At 40.7% G+C, this 27,885-nt stretch overlaps 1 protein-coding gene across 8 annotated transcripts in view; it reads left to right on the top strand.

Annotated features, from left to right (window-relative positions):
* Positions 1–384: 384 nt before the first annotated feature.
* The window catches only part of VWA3B (von Willebrand factor A domain containing 3B), a 137,040-nt gene continuing 109,539 nt past the window's right edge, over positions 385–27,885 (top strand). For 3 of the 8 annotated variants that reach the window (XM_023524304.1, XM_011381973.2, XM_011381972.2), the window contains exons 1-6: positions 385–612; positions 4,677–4,904; positions 15,005–15,099; positions 16,834–17,084; positions 18,593–18,752; positions 24,118–24,287. In XM_023524304.1, coding sequence (XP_023380072.1) covers positions 4,709–4,904; positions 15,005–15,099; positions 16,834–17,084; positions 18,593–18,752; positions 24,118–24,287 — 872 coding nt within the window. In that variant the 5' untranslated portion in view covers positions 385–612; positions 4,677–4,708. The other 5 variants (XM_011381971.2, XM_023524305.1, XM_023524306.1 and 2 more) reach the window with 5 other exon arrangements.

Below are 27,885 nucleotides of genomic sequence, written 5' to 3'. Positions count from 1 at the left end.
TCTCAGTTCCACCCTTGCTCCAGCTGCCTCCCTCTTTAAGCTTCTTTCCCTGAACAGTAAAATAAAACAACGCTCTTCACAGCGTTGAAGTGAAGACTAAAAAGTTTTCTGCAGGTTGGAAAGTACATACATAAGTTAGTGGTAACATCTACAGTGTGTGCCGCATACGCCCATAGCCTCTACCAGAGCTCGTCTGTGTATTCGTCTGTTATGTTTGCCAGCGCAGGGGACAGTGCCTTTCTCCGCATCAGCTGGCGGGGTGCCCTTGCTCCGGGTGCCAGTTGGAGGGACCGCGCCCAGAACCCGCCTCGGGGCCCCGCCCCTGTCCCCGCCCCCTCAGGACGCGCGCTCTGTGGGCGGGACCGGCTGGACGAACCGCACAGCAATTGGTGCTGTCCGAGCAACCGCGGCGCCGCCGTAGTCAACAGGCCGCGCGCCTTGCGCTCGGGTCACACAGAAGTCGAACGGCTGGAATCGCTCGCTCGCGGGGCTTGCTGCTTATCACCTAGCAGGATGCGTCCCTCCCCCGCCCCCTCGGGTCTGACGGCCCGCGGAGGAGGGGAGAGCGGCTGCTGAGCGGGAACCGCCTGGCTTTCACCTGACAGAAGCCTCGTAAGTGCGGGATGCGGTCCCCTCCACGCCAGCACCTCCGAGGTGCTGAGAGAAATCTTGCAATCACACAAGTTCCGAGCTGGATTGCCCCCACTTACAGTTGTGGAAACAGGCTGGGCGAAGCTCCGCGACTTGCCCAGACTCACCAAAGTGTTTGGCGCCAGTGTCAGGGCGGGAAAAGAGTACCCGGCCCTGCTCCCCCAGAGCTCCTCCCACCCCTCACCCTCCATCTCATTCCCTCCCCACCCCGTGCCCCACCCTAACCTCCCGCACCTCCCCTTCCCAGTTCCTGACCCTGTCAGAGGCCGAAGTGGTAAGGTGAGGGCCGCCTGGGCTTCGGAGGCAATGCGAGAACCAGGAGAAATTTATTTGTGAGAAACAATCATAATATGAATAGTCTAGAACCGAAACCCATGTGTTTGGATCAGCCCTTGTGACAGCTTTTTGTCCTGGAAAGGCTGCTGGCTCCTTCGCTTACGTGTATGGTTGTCACGGTCACATTACTAAGATGAGCCCCACTCAGTTTTGCTCGTTACATATGGGAACGGAACTTAGATTTACTTTCCCCTGGTAGAGTTTTCCTCTCATCTTGGGAACTCTTTTATTATTATTATTTTTCCTTAGCAATGACCTTCCCTTTACAGCACCCCATTTATTCTCAGATTTTCAGTCCATTTCAGTCTCCTTTCCTCTGCCCACATTACTTGAGTAGATGACCACAGTTTAGCCTTGACCCTCAAGGGCAGAAGAACGGAGGGGGCGGGGGTAAGATTTTCTTGGGGAGAGTTACAGCAGGGTACCATGGGACTTCATCCCAGCTTTCTTTCTTTCTGGAACAATTGTAATTCAAAATTCACATAAATCACAAGATATATCCACTTAGCCCACATTTGTTTTTCAGACACTAACAAGGATATAGGAAGTTTTGAGTGTTGACAATAAAGCAGGTAGAAGTATATGACATGTTTAAACTGAATTGATGGACTCAAGTTGTGCATTGTACCTTGACCTCTGGCCACATAGGACCTACTCTCTTAAGCCATGAAGACTTCCATAGTTGCTAACCCCAGGGCAGCCATGGGGCACCTCTTGGTTGCCCAACACGGGCAGATGCCAGCAGCCTAGGCTGGCTGTACATGGAGCCCCATCCTAGTTCCTTTGGTTGGGGCCTTTGCACTGGTGCCAGCTTAATCTTTCCATTTTCCCCCAAAACTCTGCCTGCCTGTCTGTCATCAGACTTTCACTTCCTTTTTTTTTCTCCTCCCATTTATACTTCCTCTTTCCATTTAGGAAATTTCTTCCTATGTCCCCAAAATTTTGGCCATTAAGATAGTGCTTAGGGCACTGGGGTTTGTTGTTTCTTACTTCCTCAGTTTGTAATAACCTCGGATGAAGAAATCCTAGGTAATAATAGGATTAATAACAACAATATAGTAATATCCAGAAAAAATATGTCTCTGTTTAAAGAGATAACTATTTCCTGATCTTAGCCATATTAAAACTGTAAATCTTTGCCTTGTTGGAAAAATCAGGATTTGGAGTCATCAATTTAATTCAACTCAACACCCATACAGAGTGCCTGCTGTGTACAAGGCAGTGTACTGAGGACATTGATATAATTTGTCCCAGCAGGCATTGAACCTTCTTTCAGTCTAGAGAGGACAAACCTGACGTGTCCAAGGCCACATTGGTGAAGTGTCAGAGCAAAAGCCAGGGCTTTCCCCAGGGGAGGCTGCAGAAGGTTGGTGAAGGGGGTAGGAGAGGCTAAGTGAAGGCAGGGTTTGAAATGGGCCTTGAAGGCTAAGATTCCACATAGGATGGCTGGGGACCAGCTTGGAGGTGGTAAAGCAGGTGGGCTGTGTGTAGAAGGGTTGTTTCTCAGGCCACTTGGCAGCATTGCTGTGGCACAGTAGCTTTTATCCCTTCAAGAAGGATGATCCTGTTTCTTGGAGATGCCCTTTTTTTTCCTTCCTTGTTTTCTCTGGATAAGTTCCATTTTTCAGTTACTTTCATTTCCAACAATACAGGAAGTCTCAGCCTAAAAAAGCCCTAAAGGCCAAGATCTAAATCAGAATGACTCATATAGGTTCTCTGATCCTAACGACTTTTTTGTTGTTGTTTTTTAAGTCATGTGCATGCAAAAGGAATTGAGTCATGCGCCTCAGCTGGAGGATTCAGTAGCCTTGCAGCAGCCCTGGGAGGTAGGGCGCTTAGGTGGTAGTGCCACCATAGAGTGGGGAGGTCACTTACCTAAAGGAGTGGAATGGACCTATACAGAGTTTTCATTCTAAACTTCCCTCCTCTTGCATGATGCTCTCCAAATACTATTGTAACATTCTCATCAAATTGAGCCCTTGAAGAAAGAAGGAGGATCCTCACCAATAATACGAGTTTGTGTACCTTTGGAATTCAGCGTATACCGACAATGAAAATTCACATAGACCTTAAAATGGAAATTGTTATCTTTAAAAACTTGAAGATGACGAGCCAGGAAGCTCTGTCTTCGGTGAGGACTTAGGAGCCCTAAGGGGGAGCAGTCCTACTGGAATGCAGTCTGTCCGTGGGCTCAGACTGTAGGTCAGGCAGGTCAGTTATAACAATTGTAGAGTGGTTAGGAAATGGCTTTGACTCCTGCTTCTGTCACTTACTGGCTGTGGGTCCTGAACAACTTCTTTAAATTCTCGAAGCTTCTGAATCCTCAAATGTAAGTGAAGTGTTAGCAGTGCATAATGGATGTGGTTATGAAGAATTTATGAGACAGTGCATATAAAAAGCTCACCCAGTACCTGGCCAACAAATGGAAGTTGCTGTGGTTGTTTTTATTATAATAAAGGCCACAACATTCTGTGTTCTAGACTCTAGAGTCTGTTTGGAATCTCACACCCCTACCTCCTGTGCAATCGTAGGCAAGTTAGCCACACTCAGTCTTGGTTTCCTCATCTGTAAAATGGGAATAATAGTAGCGCTACCTACCTCATAAAGTTATTACAAGGATTAAATATATTACTACACAGAATATATATAGAGTCAAATAAGTATTCGCTAATAATAATACTTCTACTTTTTATAAAACCTCCCTAGCTTGGGTCCAGCTGATTTCTGTGACTGAAATTTCGTGTCATTAACACGAGACTTCCAGGAAATACAGAGTTTTAAAAATGGGAAAAGGGAGTATTTTCATTGTCGAAGAAAAGTTTTATAGTCCAGAGACCACACTCATATGCACTGTACACTCCGGCTGATTTCTGATCTTTTCCCAAGTTGTCAGGCTCTGCCTGAAGCTGTGTGAGCGGGTTAAGCCTGCTTTACAGTTAAGCCAGTCCTTTCCTCCTGTGGACACTAGCTATATTTAGGCAGGTCTAGATAAGTTTAATATGTTGCATATTGCCTTGAGTCTGGTTATTCCCAGAACAGCTGGCTACATGAACCAGAATATTTAAGTCAACATTAAAGTCCCAGAGAAGAAAACATTCGGAAGGTGATGGAGTCCATGTATCCCAGCAGGGCTCTGCGGAAGTCTGGTTCCTACCCTGTCGTGAGCTCTCAGGTGGCCACTCCACCTGCTGAACAGATGTGTTTCCTCTTAGGGTTTTGTCCTCTTTATCCCCTTTGGAAGCAACAGGTAGATGTGATTATAATTGGAATACTGATGTGTAATGAAGGTTCAGGGGCAATCATTTATTTTCCAAAATGGAAGAACTTTGTATATTTCTGATTATAAAAGTAACTCCTGTTTTAGAAATGTTTAAATAATGCAGAAATTTAAGCAGTGTAGAAAAGGCAAAAACCACACATAGTCCTACCACTCAGAGAAAACTACTGTATACCTATTGGCAGATATCTTTGTAGATATTTTTCTGTGTGAATGTGGATATTGAATTTTATGGATACCTTTTAGCAATATCTGTGGCTATATTCTTTGCCAACAAATATACATCTGTATTATAATTTTTAACTGATAGAACTCCATGGCTGTACTATAATTTATGTTAAACCAATCTTCTTGTGATGTTAGATTGTTTCCAGGTTTTCAGGAAGTCTGAGTCTGACAATTGCCCTTACAGGAGGTCCCTTTGACTTAGATCCTGACTCAGAGATGGAGGTATCAGGTTCATCTTCTATCATCTCTGAGCAGCAGCTGCGGAAACAGGAAGGACTAAGAAACACCAAAACTGACATGGCCAAGCAGAGTCTCATCTCGTCCGAGGCATGGCTCCAGCTTCATGGGCTTAAGAGCAACAAATTGACCTTGAAACAGATTTTGTCACAAATTGGATTCCCACACTGCGAAGGTAGAGTACTCACAGAGTGAGTGATGCTAGCTGTGAAACCCAACTAGCATGCCGCCTGTTAGTCTCTGAGGAGGCTGTGTCGGTTCTGAAGGTCCCTCAAAAACCATGAGTCTCTGTGCTTATTTTGATCTCATAAGCTTATTGATAAAAAAGTTTGCACCCTCAATATATGTATATTATGTAGATGTACAATTGTCAATCCACATATTAAATATTAGTCATGCTTGATTTTGTTCTTTCTTCTTTGAAAGATGAAATAGGAGATATTTGCATTTATTCCCTGGGATGTGCAACCTTTGGAGATCATCGATTAAAACAAAAGCTCTGTGTAGTTCTAGGGAGAACATGCTGCTTTCCCATGTGGCCTTCCTTATGCTGCAGTCCAGTGTCTTTTAAATGCGTTGGTTCAAGTGTTGGCTCTCCATTCTCAGGAGTACTGCCCTCCAATGGAGTATGGAAATATGTGAGGATGCGTTCTATTTTAGATGACATATTGACTTGGGTTGCAATATACTATAGGGCCTGGGAGTCAGGGACAGTGAGTATCTTACAACATGTAACTTAGCCCTCCCAGTAGGGATGTCCTGCCCAAACTATCAGTAACACCCCCACCCAAGGAGCATGCTTTCAATCAGGGCAATTTCCATTAGTAGGATTTTTCTCAGTAATTCTGAATTGGCCAATTAATTAATCAATTAGTTAAACAAGTATCTATTGACATCCTTTACTAATGTGTTTTTCAAAATTTTCACCAGTTCTCTTGGCAGCTTTGTTTCATACTGGTGATAAGGATAGTCCAGAGGATATGTTTCTTACAGACTGTTTGGAGGCCCATTCTGATGGCAAGGCCTTGCTCATCACGGCTCAGGCTGTGCCTTCTTATTTTTCCTTCCAAAGGGGCTAGTACAGCTCTGTACCATCAATATATTTTTTGAGTGGGGGTCTGCTAGAGTCAGGGCCTGTGAGATTCCTGTATAAGGAAACAAACTGAAAGCAGTTTTGTCTCATATTTCAAGTAATTATAATTCAGTCATTAATATTTGCAAAAATAGCAATTCTTTATATTTTGGTAAAGGTTTTTCCATCTAAGATCATGAGAATATTACTCTCTATTTTTTTGTTTTTGTTTTTTTACCGTCCTTGTCAGGTTTTGGCATCAAGATTATGCTGGCCTCATAAATGATTTGGAAGTTATTTCCTCCTCCCCTTCTACGTTGTGATGTCGTTTCATGTAACTGGTACTATTTCTTCCTTAAATGTTTGATAGAACTCACCAGTGAAACTTATCTGAGCCTGGAATTTGGTTTGTAGGAAAAGTTTAATAAGAAATTTAATTTTAGGAAGAGATGTAGAGCTATTCAGATTTTCGTTTTTTTTAAAATTTTTTTATCATGCTAGTTTCAGAAAGGGGTGTTTTTTCAAGGAGTTTGTCTGCTTTTATCAGTATTTCCTAAGATATTGGCAAAGCATTGTTTATAATATTCCCTTAACATTTTTAATACCTATAAAATCTCTAGCGATGTCCCCTCTTTTATTCCTGATACTGATAAGTTGTGTTTCTCTCACTTTTTCTTGATAAGTTTTATTAGGGGTTATATCATAACTCTTTTTAAAGAACCAAATTTTGGGTTTGTTGATTTTTTTCTATTTTTTGTTTTGATTTAATAGATCTGCTTTTATCTTTATTTTTTACTTCCTTCCACTTAGAGTTTAATTTGTATTTCTTTTCCTAGCTTTTAAAATTGAAACTTAGATAATTGATTTTAAGGTTTTTTTTATCTCTTCTAATGTAGTCATTTAAAATTATAAGTATTCCTCCAAGCTTTGCTTTAGCTGAATCCCACAAATCTGGATAGGTAGTATTTTCATTATAATTGAGTTCAGAATATTTTCTTTTCCTCTTGTGACATTTTTCTTTGATTCCTTTTTTAAAAGAAATGTGTTGTTTAATTTCCAAATATTTTAGAACTTTTAAAGATACCTTGTTTTTGTTGGATTTGTAATTTAATTCTATTGAAGTTAGAGAATGTATGATTTTAGTCTTTTGAAATTTACTGAGATTTGTTTTATGGTCCAGCACATATCTTGGCAAACATTTCAAAGACACTTGAAAAGAATGTGTATTATGCAGTGTTTAAGTAATGATTTATAAATATTAATGAGGCCAAGATAGTATGATAGAGATATTCTATATTTTTAGTGATTTTTTTTTGTCTAGTGGATTTGTCCATTTCACCCTTTAGTTCTGTCAGTTTTGTTCATGTAGTTGAAACTCTAAATGCATACACATTTAGAATTGTTATGTCCTGGTGAATTGACAAATGTTAATATTTTGAAATGTCCATCTTTATTTCAGATGGTAGTCTTTGTTTGGACATTTACTTTGTCCTGTAGTAGTATAACCACTGCAGCTTTCTTATGCTCAATTTTTGCATGGAAGGTATGTTTATGGTCTTTTACTTTCGAGTTGTCTGTAGTCTCTATGTTTAAAGAGTGTCTCTTTAACCCTGTCTCCTAATCTCTGTCTTGTAATTGTAGTGTTTGGTTCTCTCCATTTAATGTAATAATTGATAGTGTTAGATTTAGGCCTATCATTTTACTTTTTGTTTTCTACTTGCCCCATCCTTTCTTTTACCCTCTGTTTCTCCTTTCCTGCTTTCTTTTGGGTGAACTGAATATTTTTTAGTATTTCATTTAACTCCATTTTTATTTTTCCATTTAATTTTCAATAGGCTTAAGTATACCTTTTTGCATTATATTTTCAGTGGTTGCTCTAGTGATTATATCCTTAACTTGTCACAGTCTGCTAAACACAACCTTCATTCTACTTCTTGTAAAATGTAAGAACTTTATAGCTCTACCTACCCTGCACTTCTCTCCTTGGTGTCATTGTTTTAATATATTTTATTTCTACATACATTACAAATCTCACAATCCAGTGTTATAATTTTTGCTTTAAAAAGTCATTAGCCTTGTAAAGAAACTGAATGAAAAAATAGCATTTTAAAATCCACATATTTACTCTTTATAATATTTTTCCTTCCTGTAAGATTTGAGGTTCTATCTGGTGTTTTTTCCTGAAGAATTTCTTTTGAGCATTTCTATAAGTGCAGGTCTGCTGGTGACAGATTTTCTCAGTTTTTATCTGATATTATCTTTATTTCACCTTCTCTTTTTTAGTTGGTTGATTGATTGATTCATACTTTTTATTCTGAAAAAATGATAAATTCACAGAAAGTTGCAAAGATAGTATAGACAGATCCCGTGGCCCTTTGACTCATTTTCCCCAAAGGTTACCTGTTATAAAATTATAGTGTGATATCAAATCCAGGAATTTTGACATTGATACACTGTGTAATTTTATCACTTGTGTAAATTTTTGGAATTACCACTACAATCAAGATATATAAATATTTATCACCATGAATATCTCCCTGTGCCACCTTTTATAGTCATTCTGACCCCTGCCTCCCAACAGCCTTAACTCCTGTGGGCCATCAGTCTGTTTTCCATCTCTACAGTTTTCTCAATCAGAGAGTGTTTATATAAATGCTGTCATATCATATGTGAGCTTTTGACATTGGTATTTTTTCACTTGGTATTATTTCTTTGAAGTTCATCGAAGTTGTTGCATGTATCTATAGTTTGTTTTTTTTTTATTGCAGAATAGTATTCCATGTTATGGATGTACTACAGTTTAACCATTCACCCTTTAAGAGACATTTGAGTAGTTTCCAGTTTCAGGCTATTGCAAATAAAGCTGTTGCGAACAATTGTTTACAGGTTTTTGTGTGAACATAAGTTTTCATTTCTAAATGCCCAGGAATGCAATTGCTAGGCTAACGGTATGTTAAGTATATGTTTAATGTTTTATTTTGTTTTGTTAAGAAACTTGCAACTGTTTTCCAGAGTGGCTGAACTACTCACATCATTAATCTATGAGAGAGAGTTTTTTCATATCACATCACCATTTGGTTTGTCACCATTTAAAAATTTTAGCTGTTCCAATAGTTGTGTAGTGATATTTCGTTGTTTTAATCTGTATTTCCTAAAGTGTAGTTTTGTTGAACATTTTTTCATGTACTTATTTGCCATATATTATTTTGGTGAGTTCATGTTTCTTCATGTTTTTTCATCATTTTCTAATTAGATAGTTTTTTTAATGTAGAGTTTTGAGAATTCATTATATAGTCTAGAAATGAATTATTTGTTACATATGTGATTTGCAGATATATTCTCCTACTCTGTAGCTTGCCTTTTTATCCTCTTGTTTCTCAGAACAAAAATGTGTTTTTAATTTTGACAAGGTCTAATTTATTGATTTTTTTCATGTATGGATCTTGCTAGATCTCAAAGATTTTCTCTTATTTTTTTTTTTCCTAAAAGTTTTATAGTTTTGCATCTTATATTTAGCCTGTGATAGATTTGAGACGTTTCTATATAAGTTCATTTTTTTGACTATGGATATTTAATTGCTTCAGCAACTTTTGTTTAAAAGACTGTTCTTCTTTTGAATTGCTTTTGCATTTTTGTTAACAGTTAGTTGGTTGTACTTGTGTGGGGCTATTTGTGGGTTCTCTATTTTGTTCTATGCATCTATGTGTCTGTCTCTCCACTAATACCATGCAGTCTTAATCACTATAACTATAAAAAATATCTTGAAATTGAGTAGACTGATTCTTCCTACTTTATTCTTTTTCAAAATTGTTTTAGTTACTCTAGTTCCTTTGCCTTTCCATATAAATTTTAGAATAACTATGTGTGTGTCTATAAAAATTTTGCTGGGATTTTGAAAAGAATTGATTAAACTTATATTTCAATTTAAGAAGAATTGACATCTTTACTATGTTGAGGCTCCCAGTCCATGAATATGGAATATCTTTCTATTTATTTATGTCTTTGATTTCCTTCAGCTGTCTTACAATTTTCAACATTCAAGTCTTGCACATGTTTTGTTAGATTTACACTAAATATTTCATCTTCTGAGCAATTATAAATGACATTTTGCTTTCCACATGTTCATTGCTTGTATATAGAAATATGGTTGATTTTTTTTAATGTTGAGCTATTCTGTGACCTTACTGAACTCATTAGTTCTAGATTTGTTTGTTTATTTGTTTGTTGTTATTGATTCCTTGAGATTTCTAGGTAGACTGTGATGTCATTTACAAATAGGGAAAGTTTTCATTCTTCCTTTCTGACTACGTGACTTGTATTCTTTCTCTTGCCTTGTGTTGTCCAGAACTTCCAGTACCATGTTGAATAGCAGTGGTGAGAATGGGCATCCTTACTTCATTTCAGATCTTAGGGGAAAGCTTTCAGTCTTTCACTATTAGCTATGATGTTAGCTGTAGGTTTTTTGTGGATTAAAAAAAAATCAAGTTGAAGAAGCTTCCCTATATGTTTAGTTTTATGAGTGTTTTTACCATGAATGAGTCTTGAATTTTGTTAAATGCTTTTTCTGTGTCAATTGAAAGGATCATGTGATTTTTCTTCCCTAGCCTGTTAATTTGGTTGATTATACTGATTGGATTTTGAATATCAAACTAGCCTTGTATCTTGTAATAAACACTACTTGGTTGTGTTGTGTAGTTTTTTATGTTGCTGAATTCTATTTGCTAGGATTATGTTAGGGTTGTTTTTTTTTTTTTTTTTGCATCTGTATTCATGAAGGATATTTGTAGTTTTTTCTTTTTATACTGCCTTTTCTCTGATTTTGGTTTAAGGGTAATACTGGCTTCATAGAATAAGCTGCGAAGTATTCCCTTGTCTTCTCTTTTATGGAAAATATTGTGTAGAATGTTAATTCTTCCTTAATGTTTTGTAGAATTCTCCAGAGAACCTATCTAAGCCTGGGGATTTTTTTTTTTTATCGAGAAGTTTTTAATTACAAATTCATTTCCTTAATAAATATAGGACTATTTAAATTATCTATTTCATATTGAGTTATGGTAGTTTGTATTTTGAGGAATTGATTCATTTCATCTAAGATGTCTAATTTACGTGTGCAGAGTTGTTTGTAGTATTACATTATTCTTTTGATGTTTGCAGGGTCCTTAGTGATATTCCCTGTTTCATTCCTGATATCAGTAATTCATGTCTTCTCTCTTTTTATCTTTGTCAGTCTTGCTAGGGGTTCGTCAACTTTATTGATCTTATTCAAATACCAGCTTTTTGTTTAATTGATTTTCTCTATTGTTTTTCTGTGTTCAATTTCATTGATTTATGCTTTGATCTTTATTACTTATTTTTTTCTGCTTGCGTTGAACTTGTTTTACTCTTCTTTTTCTAGTTTCTTAAGGTGGGAGCTTATATTGTTGATTTAAGACTTTTTGTATCTTTTATGTGATCATTTAATGTTATAAATTTTCCTCTTGGCATTGCTTGAGCTGTGCACCTCAATTTTTTATATGCTATATTATGATTTTTATTCAGTTTAAAGTATTTTTTATTTCTGTTGAGACTTCTTCTTTCACCCATGGATTTTTTGAAAGCATGGTATTTAGTTTCCAAGAATTTGGAGATTTTCATATCTTTTTGTTATTAGTTTCTAGTTTATTTCTATTGTGGACAGACAACATACTCTGGTTTTAGTTATTTTAAAGTTTTTGTGGTTTGTTTTATAGCCAGGGATATGGTTTGTCTTGGTATATATTCTGTGAGTACTTGAAAAGAGTATGTATTCTTTTGTTGTTGTGTAGAGTTTTCTATAAATGTCAATTAGATCCTGGTTTTTACTGGTGTTGTTGAGTATCCTTGCTGATTTCCTGTTTAGTTATTCTATCAATTGTTGAATAATATTGAAATCTCCAACTGTTACCATGGATTTGTCTCTTTCTGCTTTGAGTTTCATTGGTGTTTGCTTCACATATTTTACAACTCTGTTGTTTGGTGCATACACATTTAGGATTGCTATGTCTTCCTGGTGAATTGACACTTTGATAATTATATAATGTTCTGCTCTGTCCCTAGTAATATTCTTTTGCTCTGTAGTTAACTTTTATGATATTAATATAATCAATCTTGGTTTCTTTTTATTAATACTCATATGATTTACCTTTTATTTTAACATATATATCATTATATTTGAAGGAATCTTCTTATAGATACCCTATTGTTGGGTCATTATTTAAATCCTCTTTGGCAGTCCCTTTTAATTGTTGATTTAATCGTTGTATTTAGACCACTTACATTGCATGTAATTATTGATGTATTAGGCCTTGTCTGCCATTTTATTTTGTTTTCTGTTTTTTTCTCCTTGGTTTTCCACTCATTTTTTTTCCTATCTTTCCTTTTGGGTTACTTAAACATTTTTTAGACTTCTGTGTTTACTTATCTACTGTACTTTTTAGTATATCTGTTTATACAGCTTTTTTAGTGGTTGTGCTAGGTATTACATTATAAATACATAACTTACTAAAGTCTATTGGTGTCAGCATTTTACCATTTTGAGTGAAGAGTGGAAACTATTTCCCTGTATGCACTTTTACCCTCCCCATTTATAATATAATTTATTATTTTTTTTCATATTTGAAGAATAACATTAGACTGTGCTATAATTTTTGATTCAACCATCAAACATAATTTAGAAAACTCAAGAAGAGAAAGTGTATTGTATTTACCCATATTTATGTTTACTATGTTCTTTCCTGATGTTTCAAGTTCTTTCTTTTATTATTTTCTTTCTGTTTATAGAACTTCCTTTATTCTGTAGCTCTGTTGGCAACAATTTTTTTTAAGTTCCTTTGTCTGACAATAACTTTATTTCTCCTTCATTCCTGAAGAATAACATTAATATATTTAAGATTTGGAGTTGACATTTCTTTTCTTTTGGCACTTAAAAAACATTGTGCCACTTCCTCCTGACCACCATAATTTCTGATGAGAAAAATCATTGCCATTATTATTGATTACCTATCACTAACATGTAACAATTTTTACCTTGATATATCTTTATTCAATTCATTACATCTTTGTATACTTTCATATCATGTCTTTTTTAATCTCCTATAAGAACTTGTATAATTTATATCTGTTGATATTTACTATATTGGAAATTGAAACTAAAAACTTTAAAAAAAATTTATTAATTTAAGAGTAACAAATTCATTATATGTTAACATAACATTTTTAAGAAAAATAAGTGTATTTTCTAAAAAACTTTAGTAAAAGTGGCATTGTTTTACATTTTTGCAAATCTAATGTCTGTGTCAATAGAAAACACTTAGATTCTCATCTCTACCTTTTAAAATAACAGCTTTATTGAGCAGCGATTCACAAACTGTGTCATTCCTCATTTAACGTGTACAATTCAACAATTTTTAGTGTATTCATAGATATGGTCATCTGTTACCACAGTCACCTTTAGAACATTTTCATCACCTCAAAAAGAAACCCTGTACTCCTTGGCTATCCAGCCCACCTCCTCAGCTACCAGCCCAAAGCAATCTACTCTGTCTCTATAGATTTGCTTATTCTGGAAATATTGATATAAATGGAATCATATGACATGCGGTCTTTCATGACGGGCTACTTTCACTTAACATAATGTTTTTAAGGCTCGTCCATGTTGTAGCATATACCAGTACTTTATTCCTTTTTATGACCAAATAATATAAGGAGATGAATTGTATGAATATACCAGTTTGTTTATTAATATATGAGTTGATGAATGGAGAGCTGATTCTTATTCTAGCAGGCAGTTAATTTGGTTGGACTCAAACTCCAAACTCTTATGCTAAATAAATGCAAATCCCACCAATTTCCTCCTTTCAAGGATTAATGCCATTCCAGTTTCTGTCTATTTTTGATTACTCTCTAATGCCTTCAAGTAGCTATTTTTATATTTTGCCCAGAGTTTATAATTTTTTCTGTGTGAAGTTAGCCAATAAAATCTACTCCACCGTTAATGGATACAGACCTCACAATGCCTCACATTTAAATTAGTGATGCAGTTTATAGAGTCTTCCGTAGGCTCATCTCCTTCAATCCTAAAAACAAAACAAAACAAAACCCTCTTCTGACTCTAAGTAAGTGTCAGGTAAAGATTGTGCTGCTGGTGTTCTGAAATTGCTCTACCAAAGTCTTATAAGAAGTTGAACTCTTGGAATGGATATTTTAGAGTTTGAGAGGTTTATTGAGTGAGGTTATTGCTGATGGAATTCAAGTATCCATTCTTTACTTTTATTATGAACATTGTAAGTTTTATCACCCCTGGTGATTTGGGACCAAGCCTGCCCAGAGGCTATAAAATTCAGCCTTGCCCTTTCTGCCTTTCAAAGTAGGCTTTTATCCTGTCCCCTTAGAAAGTCAGAGGAATGAGCATACTGTATTCAAGAGTACCACCATTCTCTCCCCCACCTTGGGACTCAATAACACCAGCAACACTGAAACATCACAATAGGAGCAGCTCTCTGAAGCCTCCCTGTGAAGCTTGGCTTCATTGCCTATCCTGCCAATTCAGAGTTAGTCCTTGAGAACTTTCTGTAGCCTTCTGTTAGTTCCACGAAGGCATAGAAATATATTTTAGGCAGCATCATAGTCCCGTCCTGGAGTGCTGTGCTTAGCACTTGGGGTGCCCAATAAGTGTTTGTGAGACGGCTGTTGAACAGCTGAGTATATAATCTGAGAAGAAATGTTGTGGTTTTGACATTCTGTGTGGGTATTCCGAAGCTATTACCTGCTTGCTTCATTTCACTCATCTATTCATGCACCCCAACTTGAGAGAATAATAGATAATATCTAAGTTTAATTTTTAAAATTGTGAAAACTAAGTCCAAGCCTTAATAAAAGTTTTTGGGGATTAAACAGTTTCTATGTTGTCTTATTGACCTCTGCCTTAATCATTCTGGGTAAAAGAACCAGGAAACTAAAAAACAGACCCTGTTTTTCTTCTCCATTCATTCATATGTTAAAGGATTATGTGTGTCATAAACAGTTGCATTTATCATAGCACCTAGAAACACCTCATTATGGAGAAGCATCACAGATTGCAGCTGTCACTGGGGATAATATTTGGTGTCAGAGAAAAGTATTTTGAAATAAAAATAAGAAGCATTGATAATGCACCATTTTGATTGCTCTTCTTTGTAAAAATGCAGATTATGTGATTTCTCTGGGGAGACTCGTGGCTTCCCGGTATGCTGAGGGCCTGTTTCCACGGGTCTACAGAGCAGAAGATGGTACAGCATATAATGTAAGTAGGACTTCCCTCGAGGGACAGACTTTGTGACACGCTGCTGAGGTCTGGGAGTGGCCCACGCTGAGAGGCTCACAGGAGCCAAGGCCCTGAAAGTCCCTGCTCAAGAGCTGGGGAGGGAAGCACTTGGCCTGTTAGAGGTAAGTGCAGGAAGCTCTTGACCAGAGCTGAGAACCTTTGCATATCAACACCTTGCTTTGCCTTTAAAATAAAGAAAAAAGGCATTATGACAGAGATTAGCTAAAAGGCAAGAGCTAGTTGCTATTACCTGCCAGAGGCACTAGGAGTAGAGGCTGCTTTTGCAGGAAGGGGTGACAGAGAGCAAGTGGAGCCTCTTGCTGGACTCCACTCCCAGCAACAACACATGGTTCAGTTCGTGTGCCCACATTGTGGCCGGCCCTGCACATACCTGGTACATCACAGGGAGCTTGCGAAGACATACAGCCCATCATGGCATTTCACAGTGTATGTACACATGCACTTCCTGGACTGTTATTTCTTCATATTTAAAAAAAATTACTCTTTAGACAGCCTGATCCTAAGCAATAATATCCACGGACTCTTGAGTTTGGTGTGCTAAGTATATTTGTTATCTGATCCACATGGAAATCAATACAGAACTATAGAAAACGTCTGTTCCATCTAACTCCACAGCCCCTGTGACTCGGCCCCATCCTGGTTTCTGCATTGTGGTAGGGATTTGTAGTAAGTCCTGTGAGCACTGGTGAGACAGGAATTCTGCCTTAAGGAGCCATAGAAAGCAGATGCTAGAGTTCAAGGAATAAGCTTGAGAGACAAGGGATGGAGAAGGAAAGGAGTTTAAGGCAGAGGGGCCAGCACATGCCAAGGCATGAAAATGTAGAATTTCACGGCATGTTCAGAAAACACATTTTCTTTAACAATTTAGGTATTTTGGGGGTGTTCTGAAGATTGTTAAAAAAAAGTACTAGATCTTTTAAAATTTGATTCTTCACAGAATAGGGTACAATTTTTATTATTCCTTTTTTATATCTCCTACTTCCCTACACCCTGAAAGGCCTTGCACAATTGTGTCTGATTTGTGAGTGATGGTTTATTTGTGTATACAAGAAATCACCCCCAAGTCTCTGTCTCCTTTCAGGGACCACCCCTATTGGTGTCGGTGGCAGCTGTGGGTGATTGAGTGATCCAGGTACAGGGAAGCTTGGCCTGAGAGACAGAGGACACAGGACAAAGGTCATGAACAGGAGGCTGAGTCACTAGGGTGGCATTCTTAGAGGAAGCCAGGCAGATGTGCTGGCATGTTTAGAAGCATTTTCAGAATATTTTTGGCATGTCGTACTTAGGAAAACTTTAATGAGAACTATTTTTTTCAATCAGCTTTTGTTGATCTCTCTTTTCTCCCCAATTTCTTAAAAGTTCCCCTGGACATTTTCTAATAAAGATAGAACATGATCAAGAAACACATTTCTTCTTTAAAGAGTGCTGTGTTTTAATAGAACACACAATCATCTTTTCTCTTATGGAGAATCAGCGAAGGGTTTTCAGTTTAAGGACTGGGACACTTCTTGCTGGGTTATGTGGGGTTTGGAGGATCATCTACAAAACTACCGTTAACCTGCAGTTCTTGATGGTAGAGGCCTTGATTCAGTGGGCCCTGTTGTTCCTGGCTGCACTGTGGTCCAAGTGACTTACTTTGGTGTGCATTTATTTATTTATTCATTTATTTATTTAACTTTTATTTTCATTAAGTTGACAGCCAAATCAGAACTGATCTATCAGTTTGTGGAACATTTAACACAAGCTGTGGAGAGCTATAAGCAGCGGATGGACTGGCTCACCAGCGAAAGCCGGCAGATTTTTGGTGTCATCTTGGAACAGCACATCACCATAGTGCTAGATTTGGGCGGCATGCAGGAGGAGGAGCTCCGTCTGTGCCAGGACGCCCTAGTAATGGTCTTCCGGGAGCAGGTGGCTCACATAGCCAAGTTCAATATCATACGGTGAGCTCCTATAGGAAGGAGTTATTTTAGTGAAACTACAAAGGAACTTCCATTTACTGGAATTAAGTAGCATAACTAACATAGTTAACTCTATGGTGGGACGTGGGGGCAGTGTTATCTTGTAATTTCCCAGAATATAGGACTCCAGCAGAAACCCACAATGAATAAATCTTAGAAAACTTTTATCTGCTTTGCACATGGCATCCTAGTTTTCCAGTGAGGAGATATTTAGAAACATACTTTTTTCAATTCATGGTAAGGTCAAATATAAGAAGATAAATTATATTGAATATATAATTAAGGCCCTAAAAATCCCTTCACTCATTTGAGATTGTAGCTTGGATAATGAATTCAAACTTGTCACAAATATCACTGGTTTTTACACTGAGCTTACAACTCAAGTAGACCTCCCCACAAGTTGACCCCCTTAATCAGAACAGCAGGTGGCTGGCTTTATAGAATTTCCCATATTTCAGAGTTTTTACAATCAATCATTTACGGATGCTTGGATTTGAGAGGATTTGGACTCCAGGCCAACTTCTTATGGGGAACAGTGGCTGTACCTCCCTGACAGGAAACATCTGGATGGGGGCTATCTACCTGACTGACTTTTTTTTTTTTTTAAATAAAGTATTTTCGGCTAAGTAGATCTCATCTTTGGGGATGCTGCCTAATTGTGTTCTATCTCAGGTTTCTGTTTTTGTCATGAATATATTATTGAAGGAATTAAGTGCTTAAGTCTGCAATGCTTTAGCTTTCTTGGAAATCCATGCTATATCATATATGCCATTCGGCCAGATTCCCTATCTAGAGGTGACATGTGGAGGTAGCCTCTGTCTTTGGAGGTGGGCTATGAGGAACAACTCAGGATGATTCATTTAGTCCATGAGTCATATAATTCTTATAATCCCGAATTCATATGTGACTCATAATTGTTCAGTTATAAACAGAGATAAATTCAAATAGCTGTTCTTGTACTCAAAATGATGAATCAAACTTTTCCAGGATTTAAAAACATATGCTCTGCTGAACTCAGAACAATACTGTTTTTGACCTAAAATGATGGGAATCTTTCAGAACAATGAAAACAATGTAATAGAAGAATTAGACAAAATTTTAGAGTAATAAGATTATTGGTGATTTACAAATCTCAATGCTGTGAAGCCTTTTAAATTTACTAGTAATAGAAGAGTTACATATAAACCTACCTGTTTATGATAGTAATGTCCCTCAATAATTTTAATGCACTCATTAATGTTTGAGATTATTTTCCCGCAAACATTGTTTTTCTGTTGTCAGTACAGCTGATAGAAGGTAGTGGTGCTTTGGAAACCCATCTCAAACAGCCTGCCTGTTTTGTTGGTAATTTTCAGAGAGAGGACTGGAAGCTGCTTTTTCTTTCTCTTAGCGCTGGTGACCTTAAGTGGCTTGTTGCTTATAGCTGTGAGACTGAGGGCTGACAGCTATGTTGACCAATGCCTGGTGACAGCCCATGTGATTCCTTTCAGGGCTTCTCAAGAGCCTGTGAAATGGCAGGACAATGCTGCTCCTGTGACGGAACAATCCATAGCTGCGGCCATCAGTTGGATTGAGAATCTGACCTTTGAGCGTGCTCTGAGCCAGGCTAGCCACCTGGATGCTCTGCTGGAAGCTGGGAAAGACAAAACTGTAAGTGTATATCCAGAGCTGGCCGAGGTCCCGAAGGTGGCTTCAAGCTGATTCTTCACACTCAGTATCTTCATACTGCCTTTCAGCTGATCTTGGGTCTCTCCCAGTGGCCTCCCACAGAGGCCACATCATTAGCATTGAAGAGCCCATAAGTCTTAATCCTCTTCACCTCCGAATTTGGAACCAAGTGAGAAATAAGTGACAGGCTACAGATGGGGATCAAAATGGCCGGTTTAGTGATGGCAGATCTGGACCAACCACAATGAGACTCCCTAACCCCAGACCCCTGAGCTTGCCTAGGCTCGCCCTGTAGGGCGATTGGGGACACAGGCAGGCCCTCATTTGGCCAATGACAGAAGAGCCACATGTGCTCACAGCTACTGAGCCTCGAGAAAGGATAGCATTAGGCCACAGTTGCGCTTCTCTAACACTTTAATTCCACTCCTGCTTTTCAGTCCACTGGGAGGGGGGAAGAGGGTGGGATTCACAGAAGCCGAGGATGAGGCAGTAGGGCTTCCCAACACTGTTCTGAAGCTTTCCCACTTCCTTCTCTTCACAAATGAGTCTGTCAACTGTTTCTGCCCTGCATCATCCTCTTTCAGATGTCAGTGTATTCACATATGCATTTTGAAGGGACCTTTTGGAAATATTTATCTGGAAGAAGCAATTAAATGGTGTGTTACTGTCTCTTTTAGCCACAGGGTGTGTGTTTTTGTGACTAACCTGTGGCTGTTAAGGGTAGTGGCCAGTCAGAGAGTATGTCCTCTGTGCAGGAGGGGCTTTTGGCATCCCAGCTCTCTGCTGGGTGTAGGCCTGCTTTCCTTTGGGATACAGCTACTTAATTAATACCTATTAATTAATTAACATTCATCAGTAATTGCTTCCTCCACCCTGGAAGCCCAGGGATTCTGGAGATTTCAGGCTTTATTCTGTTGCATTAAGAAGTCCTTTCTTGGGCAAGGAGGCCCTGTAGTGGCACCTTGGAAGAGCAGCCCCCAGTGGTCACCAGACTGTGTTTATTGATACTGAGGATGATGATTTGAAATTGGAAACATGTTGTTTATCCTCATGAAGCCAGAGGAGCAAATGTTTCCCATTAAAGAGGAACAAGATATAAGCTCCTTTGTTCTTTGGCCTTTCAAGTTTGTTTTGACATCTGTAAAATTTCAAGTGTTTGGACACTGTAATTAGCATTCAAGAAACAGAAGGTTTCACAAGCTCTTGGATGTCTGTGTGTGTGTGTGTACATGGGTGTTCTCTTTCTTTGTCTGTTACCAAGCTACCCTTGTCACAGCTGACTCCAGCGACCTGACAGGACTGCAAGATTTCCTGGTGACCTTGATGTTCTATTTTTCTTTCCCTCTGGTTTATGCTTCTCCTTTCTCTGTTTTCATCCCAGCCCAGGAAACATGGAACATTTTTGTGAGTTCTAGGAAAGTCCTGTAGAAGAGGGAGAACCTAGAAATAAGCTTACAAGCATTGATCATCAAATGCCACCTGGAAACTCTTGAGCTATGGAATATGGCAAACGCAAAACATATTCAGACCACTGTGTCCCTCCACCTAGAGCTTATGTATGGGTGTGGTCTCAAGGAAAATTCTGGGAAATGTAACTGCTTCATATTTAAAAATGCCATTCCCTGTGGTCTATGAGGGGTAAACAAGACGCATGTGTTGGGGTACTGTGGAGAGGGGAATGGGTTCTATAAGGGCCGATCCCTTTCTTCTGTGCCCCTCATGTGCATCCCAGTGAGTTTGAAATGGATCCATGTAGCTGCCATTTGCTATGAGTAGAAGACATTTAAGGCTTAGGAAACTTGAACAGTAAAGCTAAACACCCAGACCTTTCCTATTGATGATCACATGCTTTGGGTTAGTGTCTCCCATGAGTGGGTCCTGACAGGAACTGAGAAAGTGGGTATTATCTTGTGTGCTTGGCAACGGTGAAGGAGGATGCTCAGAGCCACTGGCCTCCTCCAGCACTTGGCTTTGTAAGCACAGGTAGGACAAGAAGATAGAATGGAGAGGGGTGACTGAGCATGAGCCCCAGGTCCAGAGGAGCTGGGCAGGGTGTGGGGTCTGTGTAAATCCTGGCTCTTACTGTAGTGTGTGTGGAGCACTTGATGGATGAACTGCAGTTGTACTCTGGGATAAGGAGCCTACTCATGGGAAGGGCAGCCTGTGGGGGTACTGAGGAAATGTTTGGCAGTTTAGAGGGGCCGGTGTCATCCCCAGAGCCCAGATGTGCCATCTAGTGCAGAGTTTCTGCTCTGCGGCACCCCATGGTCCTAGGACTCGCCTCTGGGAGGTTGGTAGCCTCCCTGGCTTTTGTGAGGAGGTGGTGTTGTGCCGCAAGTCCCCAGGAGGCCTACTGATCCAGGATGTGAGGGGCCTTTGGAAAAGGCAAGGCTGACGATCCAGTGACTGGGTCTGACTGCCTGAAAAGACTAACTGAGGGCCTCTGCTCTGCTTTCAGCAGAAGGCCACACACCCAGAGCGCACTCCCTCTCTCTGTTCGCTCAGCCTCTCTTCCATCCACCTGACAGGCACAGATTTGTTTCCTTTTTTAACTGGGAGACTAAGTGGGTGAATTAGAGGCAGATCCACATGACTCTGTAAGGGGACTTCTCCACTGGCCAGTAAGCAGAAGGACCAGCCACATCAGTCACAAACCTGCCATTTCATTTACCTCTGAAGGCAGTCCAGACAGGCATCATATCTTTTTACCTTTGTGTCCCTAGCGATGTCAAGGCCTAGCCCAGGCTTGGTAAATCTTCATTGAACATTGAAGGGATGGAAAGGAAATAATTTGATATTCTTAAGGGGGCTAGATGTGAGTCTAAGATAGTCCTGTCCTCACCCCTAACCAGCACCTCTGAGCTCCTTGGGGCAAGAGCCAGTCTGGATGACCAGCAGAAGCAGCCAGGACCGGGAGCAGCTTCCTCGCTGACCAGCATGTCCTTAAATGCTAATCTGCACTGAATTTGACAACACAAAACATGAAAAATATTTGGGTTCCATTCATCCATTTTACCATGAATCACAAACTCTTGCTACTTTATACTCTGTAAAATAGGGTGGAGCCTTTCTGTTTTCACTTGAAATGTCTTATTCTTTCTGAGATATTTCTCCAGCAGCTTCCCACAGTAACCTACATTCTGCCCAGCCAAGGAAGCCTTGACATCTTCCCAGCCACAGAGAATGGGGGAGGGGCAGGCGCCTCAGTGGGAAGTGTCCCAGGAAATCTGTGGCGTGGATAACTGAGAGTTGGCAAGAGACAGGTTGAGTGATGAACTCAGCAATAACCCTATAGTCTTAGTGAAGGAAAGGAAATCTGACTCATTGCTGGCTATAGCAATTTTTAGTTCGATGAAATCTGAGGGAAAAACCTTTCTGTGCCAGGACCTTGGAGTATTTATTGCCAGAGCAAAGAAGCTGAGTTTGCATGCCGGACAGCAGAGCTACAGGGTGTCAGAAGCCGCAGACAGACCACCTAGAGATCTTTGTCCTCACGCACCTCCCCGTTGAGCCAATAAACCCAAGTACCTCCCTGCACCATGTCTGTTCGCCTGTCTCAGGCCATGTGTGATTTTAGATCCTTATGAGAGGATGAACCCGTCCCCATGCTGTGCTTGGGCACCAACACAGCTAGAACACTAAGTAATAACTGCAGCTCAGTAGAGCTCATTTAAAATCTGACACAAGGTAATGTATAACACCAGGAGACAAATGGAATGAATTAATGCACTTGTTGGAAGAAAAATATTAGTTGTCTAATACGGAATCTGGAGAACTCTTCTTTCAAAGTTTTTTTCTGCCACTTGGGTGACTGTCTGAGAGAAGGTATAGCATTCCTCAGTCTTTGCCTCCCATTAGACCTTTTTTAAAACCAGGGAGCTGGTGCTGAAAGGCCTGAGAGAAAGAGTGGGGGGTTAGTTTGGGGGGGGGTAGGGTGGACGTAGGGGATGCTTTATGCCCACTTGGAGGAGGGTTGTTGGTGCAATAGGCTGGTCTCAGCACCCACTTTTGCTTTCTCCTAACTCCCGGTCTGTGCCCTCTACCACCCTGCCCTCACCTGGCTCCGGGAGCACAGTCTGCCCTGCTACTGCCCACAGGGCATCCTACCAGCCTATGACTGACTATACCCCACTTCTTTCTGTATGGGTTTAAGTCTCAGGTTTGAAGTCGCAGGCAGGTCATTGACTATATACTTTCTGTTAAAGGAGGTCTATAATTAGATCAGAGAGAGGCTCATGAATCCTAAAAGGGGAGGACATCTATTTGTCCCTTAAACACAACACATTTGTGGGGTTTCTTCCCTAGGTATCTGCGGAGACAGTTGATTTGGGTGTTTGTAGGGCAGGCTTAGATGATATGTAGCCCCAGCTCTCCCTGGGTTTTTACATTCTGAGATTTACTTATGTAGGTGAAGCCATCTTGCTCAAACCCAGCTATGAGTTAAGCTGCATTCTCTCCCTTATTGCTACTAAATAAATCACTTGCCTGAGGTTACAGAGCTCATGAGTGGGGGAAGACAAACACCATGGAAGGCAAATCCTAGGGAAAGAGCAAGGGTGGTATGGTTGGGGTTGGGATTGGGGGAGAGTCGTTGTCATGGGGGGCTCTTGGGTAGATTTGACATCTCTCTCTCTAAATTAAGCAGAGAACAAGTTGGGATTGTTTCATGCCTGGCAAGGTGTGTATCTCCTGGGTCCCTGAAGGTTGTGTGTGTGTGCGTATTTGTGTGTGTGTGTATGTGTGTGTGTGTGTGTGTATGTGTGTGTGTTTTTCCTGACACAGGGTAGTTCGTTCTCCCATTCTTCTTATGGCTTGCCATGGCGGTGGGAGGCAAGGCCCTGTGGGTGGACCTGGCTTCTGACCTGCTGTGTGAAGTCAGGACAGCCTCACCTCCCAGGTGAGACCAGAGGATGAACTAACTGGCAACATGCCCTCCTGCCACCTTCAACTTCAGAGTGAGGATGGAGGAGTTGGCACTGTGAAATTCTGGCTCTGCCATGGGAAATGGCTAATGAGCTCCCCACCCACTTGCCTGTGCCAGTGTTTCCTTCGTGTTGAAAACACCTGTTCCTGACCGATATGATGTACTCATGCTTCTCCAAGTCTACCCGCCACGTCCTTTCCATGCGAACCCGAGACTATACCCACCGCCAGGAGACCTGCTTGGCACCATCCCTTGAGTGTCTCACTTCCTGACTTTGGCCCCTAAATGTCCACACAGGAGAGTGAGCAGTGCCGCCTTTACTGCCCTTTATTTAAAGGCAGTGCTGTAGATAGTATATAGCCCCTAAGTCCAGGACAAGGCTGGGCATATCAGGAGATAAACTGCTGGTTTGCTGTTTTGCAGATTGACTCCATTTACTACTTTGTGGTGGGGGACGTTCCTGAGGAGTCTAAGCAGCTTCTCGTCCAGATGACTTTGGAAATCCCGTGTCCTGTCTGCACCGTGTCCTTCAATGCCAGAGGAGAAGGCACTGTAGCTTTCTTAAAGGATCTGAGTGCCAAGGCCCGTGGCAGGTAGGCAGAAACGTGCTCTGCTGGGACAGAGAATGAGCTGCCTGCTCCCACAGGATTCCCAGTGGGCCTTGGGTCTTTCATAGTCAGAACCCATCTGCTGTTGTATTCTTCCCATCTTGCTCACAGTCTTTAGCCTCCAAGCACTTTCCTTCTCTGTCCTGTACTAATCTTGCCTTTTTATTTTCTGTAATTTGAATGTTTAGACATCTTGGAACCTTGCAGACTGCACAGAGACCACCCTTCCCAGGGCTGGCTAATTCTAAGAGGTAGTGAACAACTCACCCAGCAGCACGCCTTTCACATGCAAACTAATCCAGAGCCCACAGGCTCACTCTCAGGACCACTAGTCACCCCCTCGCTGGACACCAGATGACTCGGGGACAGCCTGTATACCCTAGAACCTGTAGAAATTATTCAAACTAGCCAGTGCTAAGCCTGCTTACTCTGCTTTACCCATTCCTTCCTGCAGGATCCACGATACAGACTCTCTCTCATGTTTTCCCTTTGTTCCCTCTGCCTCCTGACCAGCCCCAATGCTTCCCTGTGTGGCCCTTTTTGGGTGGCGTGGCCCCCCTCTTCGGCATTGTATAGTCAGTTCGGGCTGCCATAACCAAGTACCATAGACTGAGGGCCTAAACAACAGAAATTTCTCATAGTTCTGGAGGCTGGAAGTCCAAGGTCAAAGTGCCTGCTGATTCAGTTTCTGGTGAGAGATCTCTTCCTGGCTTGTAGACAGCTGCCTTCTTGTTGTGTCCTTTTATGAGAGAGAAAGAGTGAGAGAGGGAGAGAGAGGGAGGGGACAGAGAGGGGGCAGCAAGCACATCTAAGTTCTCTGGTCTTTTTAAAAGGACGCTAATCCAGTAGGATCAGGACCCTACTCTTATGACTGCATTTAACCTTGATCACCCCCTTACAAGCCCTGTCTCTAAATACAGTCACAGTAGGGGCTAAGGCTTTGACATATTAATTTTGGGGGAGACATAATTCAGTCCATAGCAGAAACTATGAGTAGCAAACACTTTTCAATGGCAGTTGCACTAATCTGTTGGCCTCATCATACCTGAAAATAATGACACCTACATTTTAAACCATACTTCACTGCCCCATCTGTATGTATGTGAGTTTAGGTCCCTTATGGAAAAAGACCAACTGCTTATGCTATTACAAGGGGCATGGTTGGGTCATTTCCTGGACTAGCTCGGCTGACGTGAGCATGATGGCTGCTCGTGAGTTTCTAGGTCGAGTTGCTCATCATACTTGTGTGACGGCTCACTGGTCATCAGAGGCCTGGGCTTCACCGTGCAGGCTGGTTGCACATGGTCCAGGGGTCCCAGGAATGTGATCTCGCCCTTCACGCTGTGTAGGAATTCCTGAGGGAACTTGACTAAATGCAGAGGTCTTGGCCATAGTGCCCTGGAGTCCGACCATTTGGCTCTAGTGAGAGCCAGGGATGTGCATTTTTTAACAAGAGTCTGGTGATTCTGAGGACCACACTCTGGTTTCTCTTAGAGCACTTTGAAGTCTTGGCTTCCATTCTGGGTTCCTGAGCCCCTCTAAATACTGAAGGGGCTCACTGCCCCTCTTGTACCAGTGGAGAGAGAAAAAATCAACTGGTAGGGCTGCCTCTCTTGTTTGTCCTCTGCCCACCTAAGGGGGCACTTTCTCTGGGCCAGCAAGAGGCCAGGGGATTTACTCTGATTTTTAGCAGTTTAACTTTTAGCAACTGAATACTCCAGGTTAACTCCTGACTTTTAGGCCATGTACCACAGAGTAGGAGTTTTGGAGAAGAGGACAAGGTGTAGACAGCCCTCCTGTCCTTGCTCTGGCCCTTAAAAGCGATTCAGCGCACAGCTGCGGTGCTCCTGCCTACTTGGTGCCTGCCAGGCCCCTGTGGCTCCTGCTTGACCTCTGCATCTTCTGCTGCTGAGGCCCAGCTGACGTACATTTACTTATTATCCAACTGTAAGGGAATGTCCTGGGCATCTCAGCTTGCAGGGAGGCTGGACTCTGGGTCCCCCTGTGCTCAGGGCTGTGTCTGGGCCAGAGCCATGAGCCACCAGGCACAATGCTGTCCTCTCCAGCCTCCCCAAAGATCCCATCTTAAAGGTGATTTACTTTCTGCCCAAGTGAGGCTGTATTAGCCAGAAGGGATGTCTGCCTTGTTCTCTTTCCTAAACTGGAAAACACATCCTGGGCACCAAATGCCTCGGCACTCAGGGTCGGGGCTGCCAGGATAAACCTCAGCATCTTTCCTCTGCTCTGCAAGGATGCTGGCCATTTCTGCTTTGGAGGAGGTCCCAGCAAGAGGCTGGCTTATTCACTACCGTGAAGCCATCATCCTGATGTCAACTAAAAACCTTTAGAAATAGACATGACAAAGGCTTTCCATGGCCCAGGAGAGGCTCACACCTCTCCTGCCACTGGCCTACCTATCTGTCCACCTTCACCTATGCTTCAGGATTCTCTTTAGGTTAAGTAAGTGGCAACAGGTCTCTCTGGAGGGGCAGAGGGACCATTACTCAGAGACCTCCGTCCAAAAGAAAGTGCCTTTTAGATTCTAGATCATTGGCTTTAGGTGGGACTTAGCCCATCAACCATGCACTACACCAGCACTCTTTTTTTGTTTGTTTTTTCTTTTTCAATTAAAATTGACATACAATATTGTATTAGTTTCAGGCGTATAACATAGTGGTTAGACATTTATATAACTTACGAAATGATCCCCACCCCCCGCATTGGTCTAGGATGCATCTGACACGATACATAGTTATTACATTACTAATTGTATTCCCTGTGCTGTACTTTACATCCCATGACTATTTTGTAACTACTAATTTGTATTTCTTATTCCCTTTGTTTTTCACCCAGTCCCCCAATACCCCTCCCATCTGGCAATCATCAATTTGTTCTCTGTACCTATGAGTTTGTTTTTGTTTTGTTTGTTCATTTATTATGTTTTTTTAGATTCCACGCTGATTTATTTCACTTAGCATAATACCTTCTAGGTCCATCCATGTTGCTGCAAATGGCGAAATTTCATTCTTTTTTATGGCTGTAAATCCCCATTATGTGTATGTACCACATCTTCTTTATCCAATCATCTATTGGTGGACACCTAGGTTGCTTATATATCTTGGATATTGTAAATAATGCTGCAGTGAACATATGGATTCACATATTTTTGGATTAGTATTTTGGATTTCTTCAGATAAATACCTGGAAGTAGAATTGCTGTGTCATAAGTAGTTCTATTTTTAATTTTTTGAGGAATCTCCACACTGTTTTTCATAGTAGCTGTACCAATTTGCAATCCCACCAGCAGTGAAGAGAGTTCCCTTTTATCTGCATCCTCACCAAACACTTGTTGTCTGTTGATTTATTGATGATGTCCATTCTAATAGGTGTGAGATAATATCTTGTTGTGGTTTTAATTTGTATTTCCCTGATGATTAGTGACTTTGAACATCTTTTCATATGTCTGTTGGCCATCTGTATGTCCTCTTTGGAGAAATATCTATTCAGGTTCTCTGCACATTTTTTAAAAATGAGATTGTGTGTGTGTGTGTGTGTGTGTGTGTGTGTGTGTGTGTGTGTGTGT

This window comes from Pteropus vampyrus, unplaced genomic scaffold (genome assembly GCF_000151845.1).
Source record: "Pteropus vampyrus isolate Shadow unplaced genomic scaffold, Pvam_2.0 Scaffold461, whole genome shotgun sequence".
NCBI classification, from domain to species: Eukaryota; Metazoa; Chordata; class Mammalia; order Chiroptera; family Pteropodidae; genus Pteropus; species Pteropus vampyrus.
Note: the sequence above shows the minus strand (reverse complement) of the source record. Positions and strands in the feature narration are given on the sequence as shown.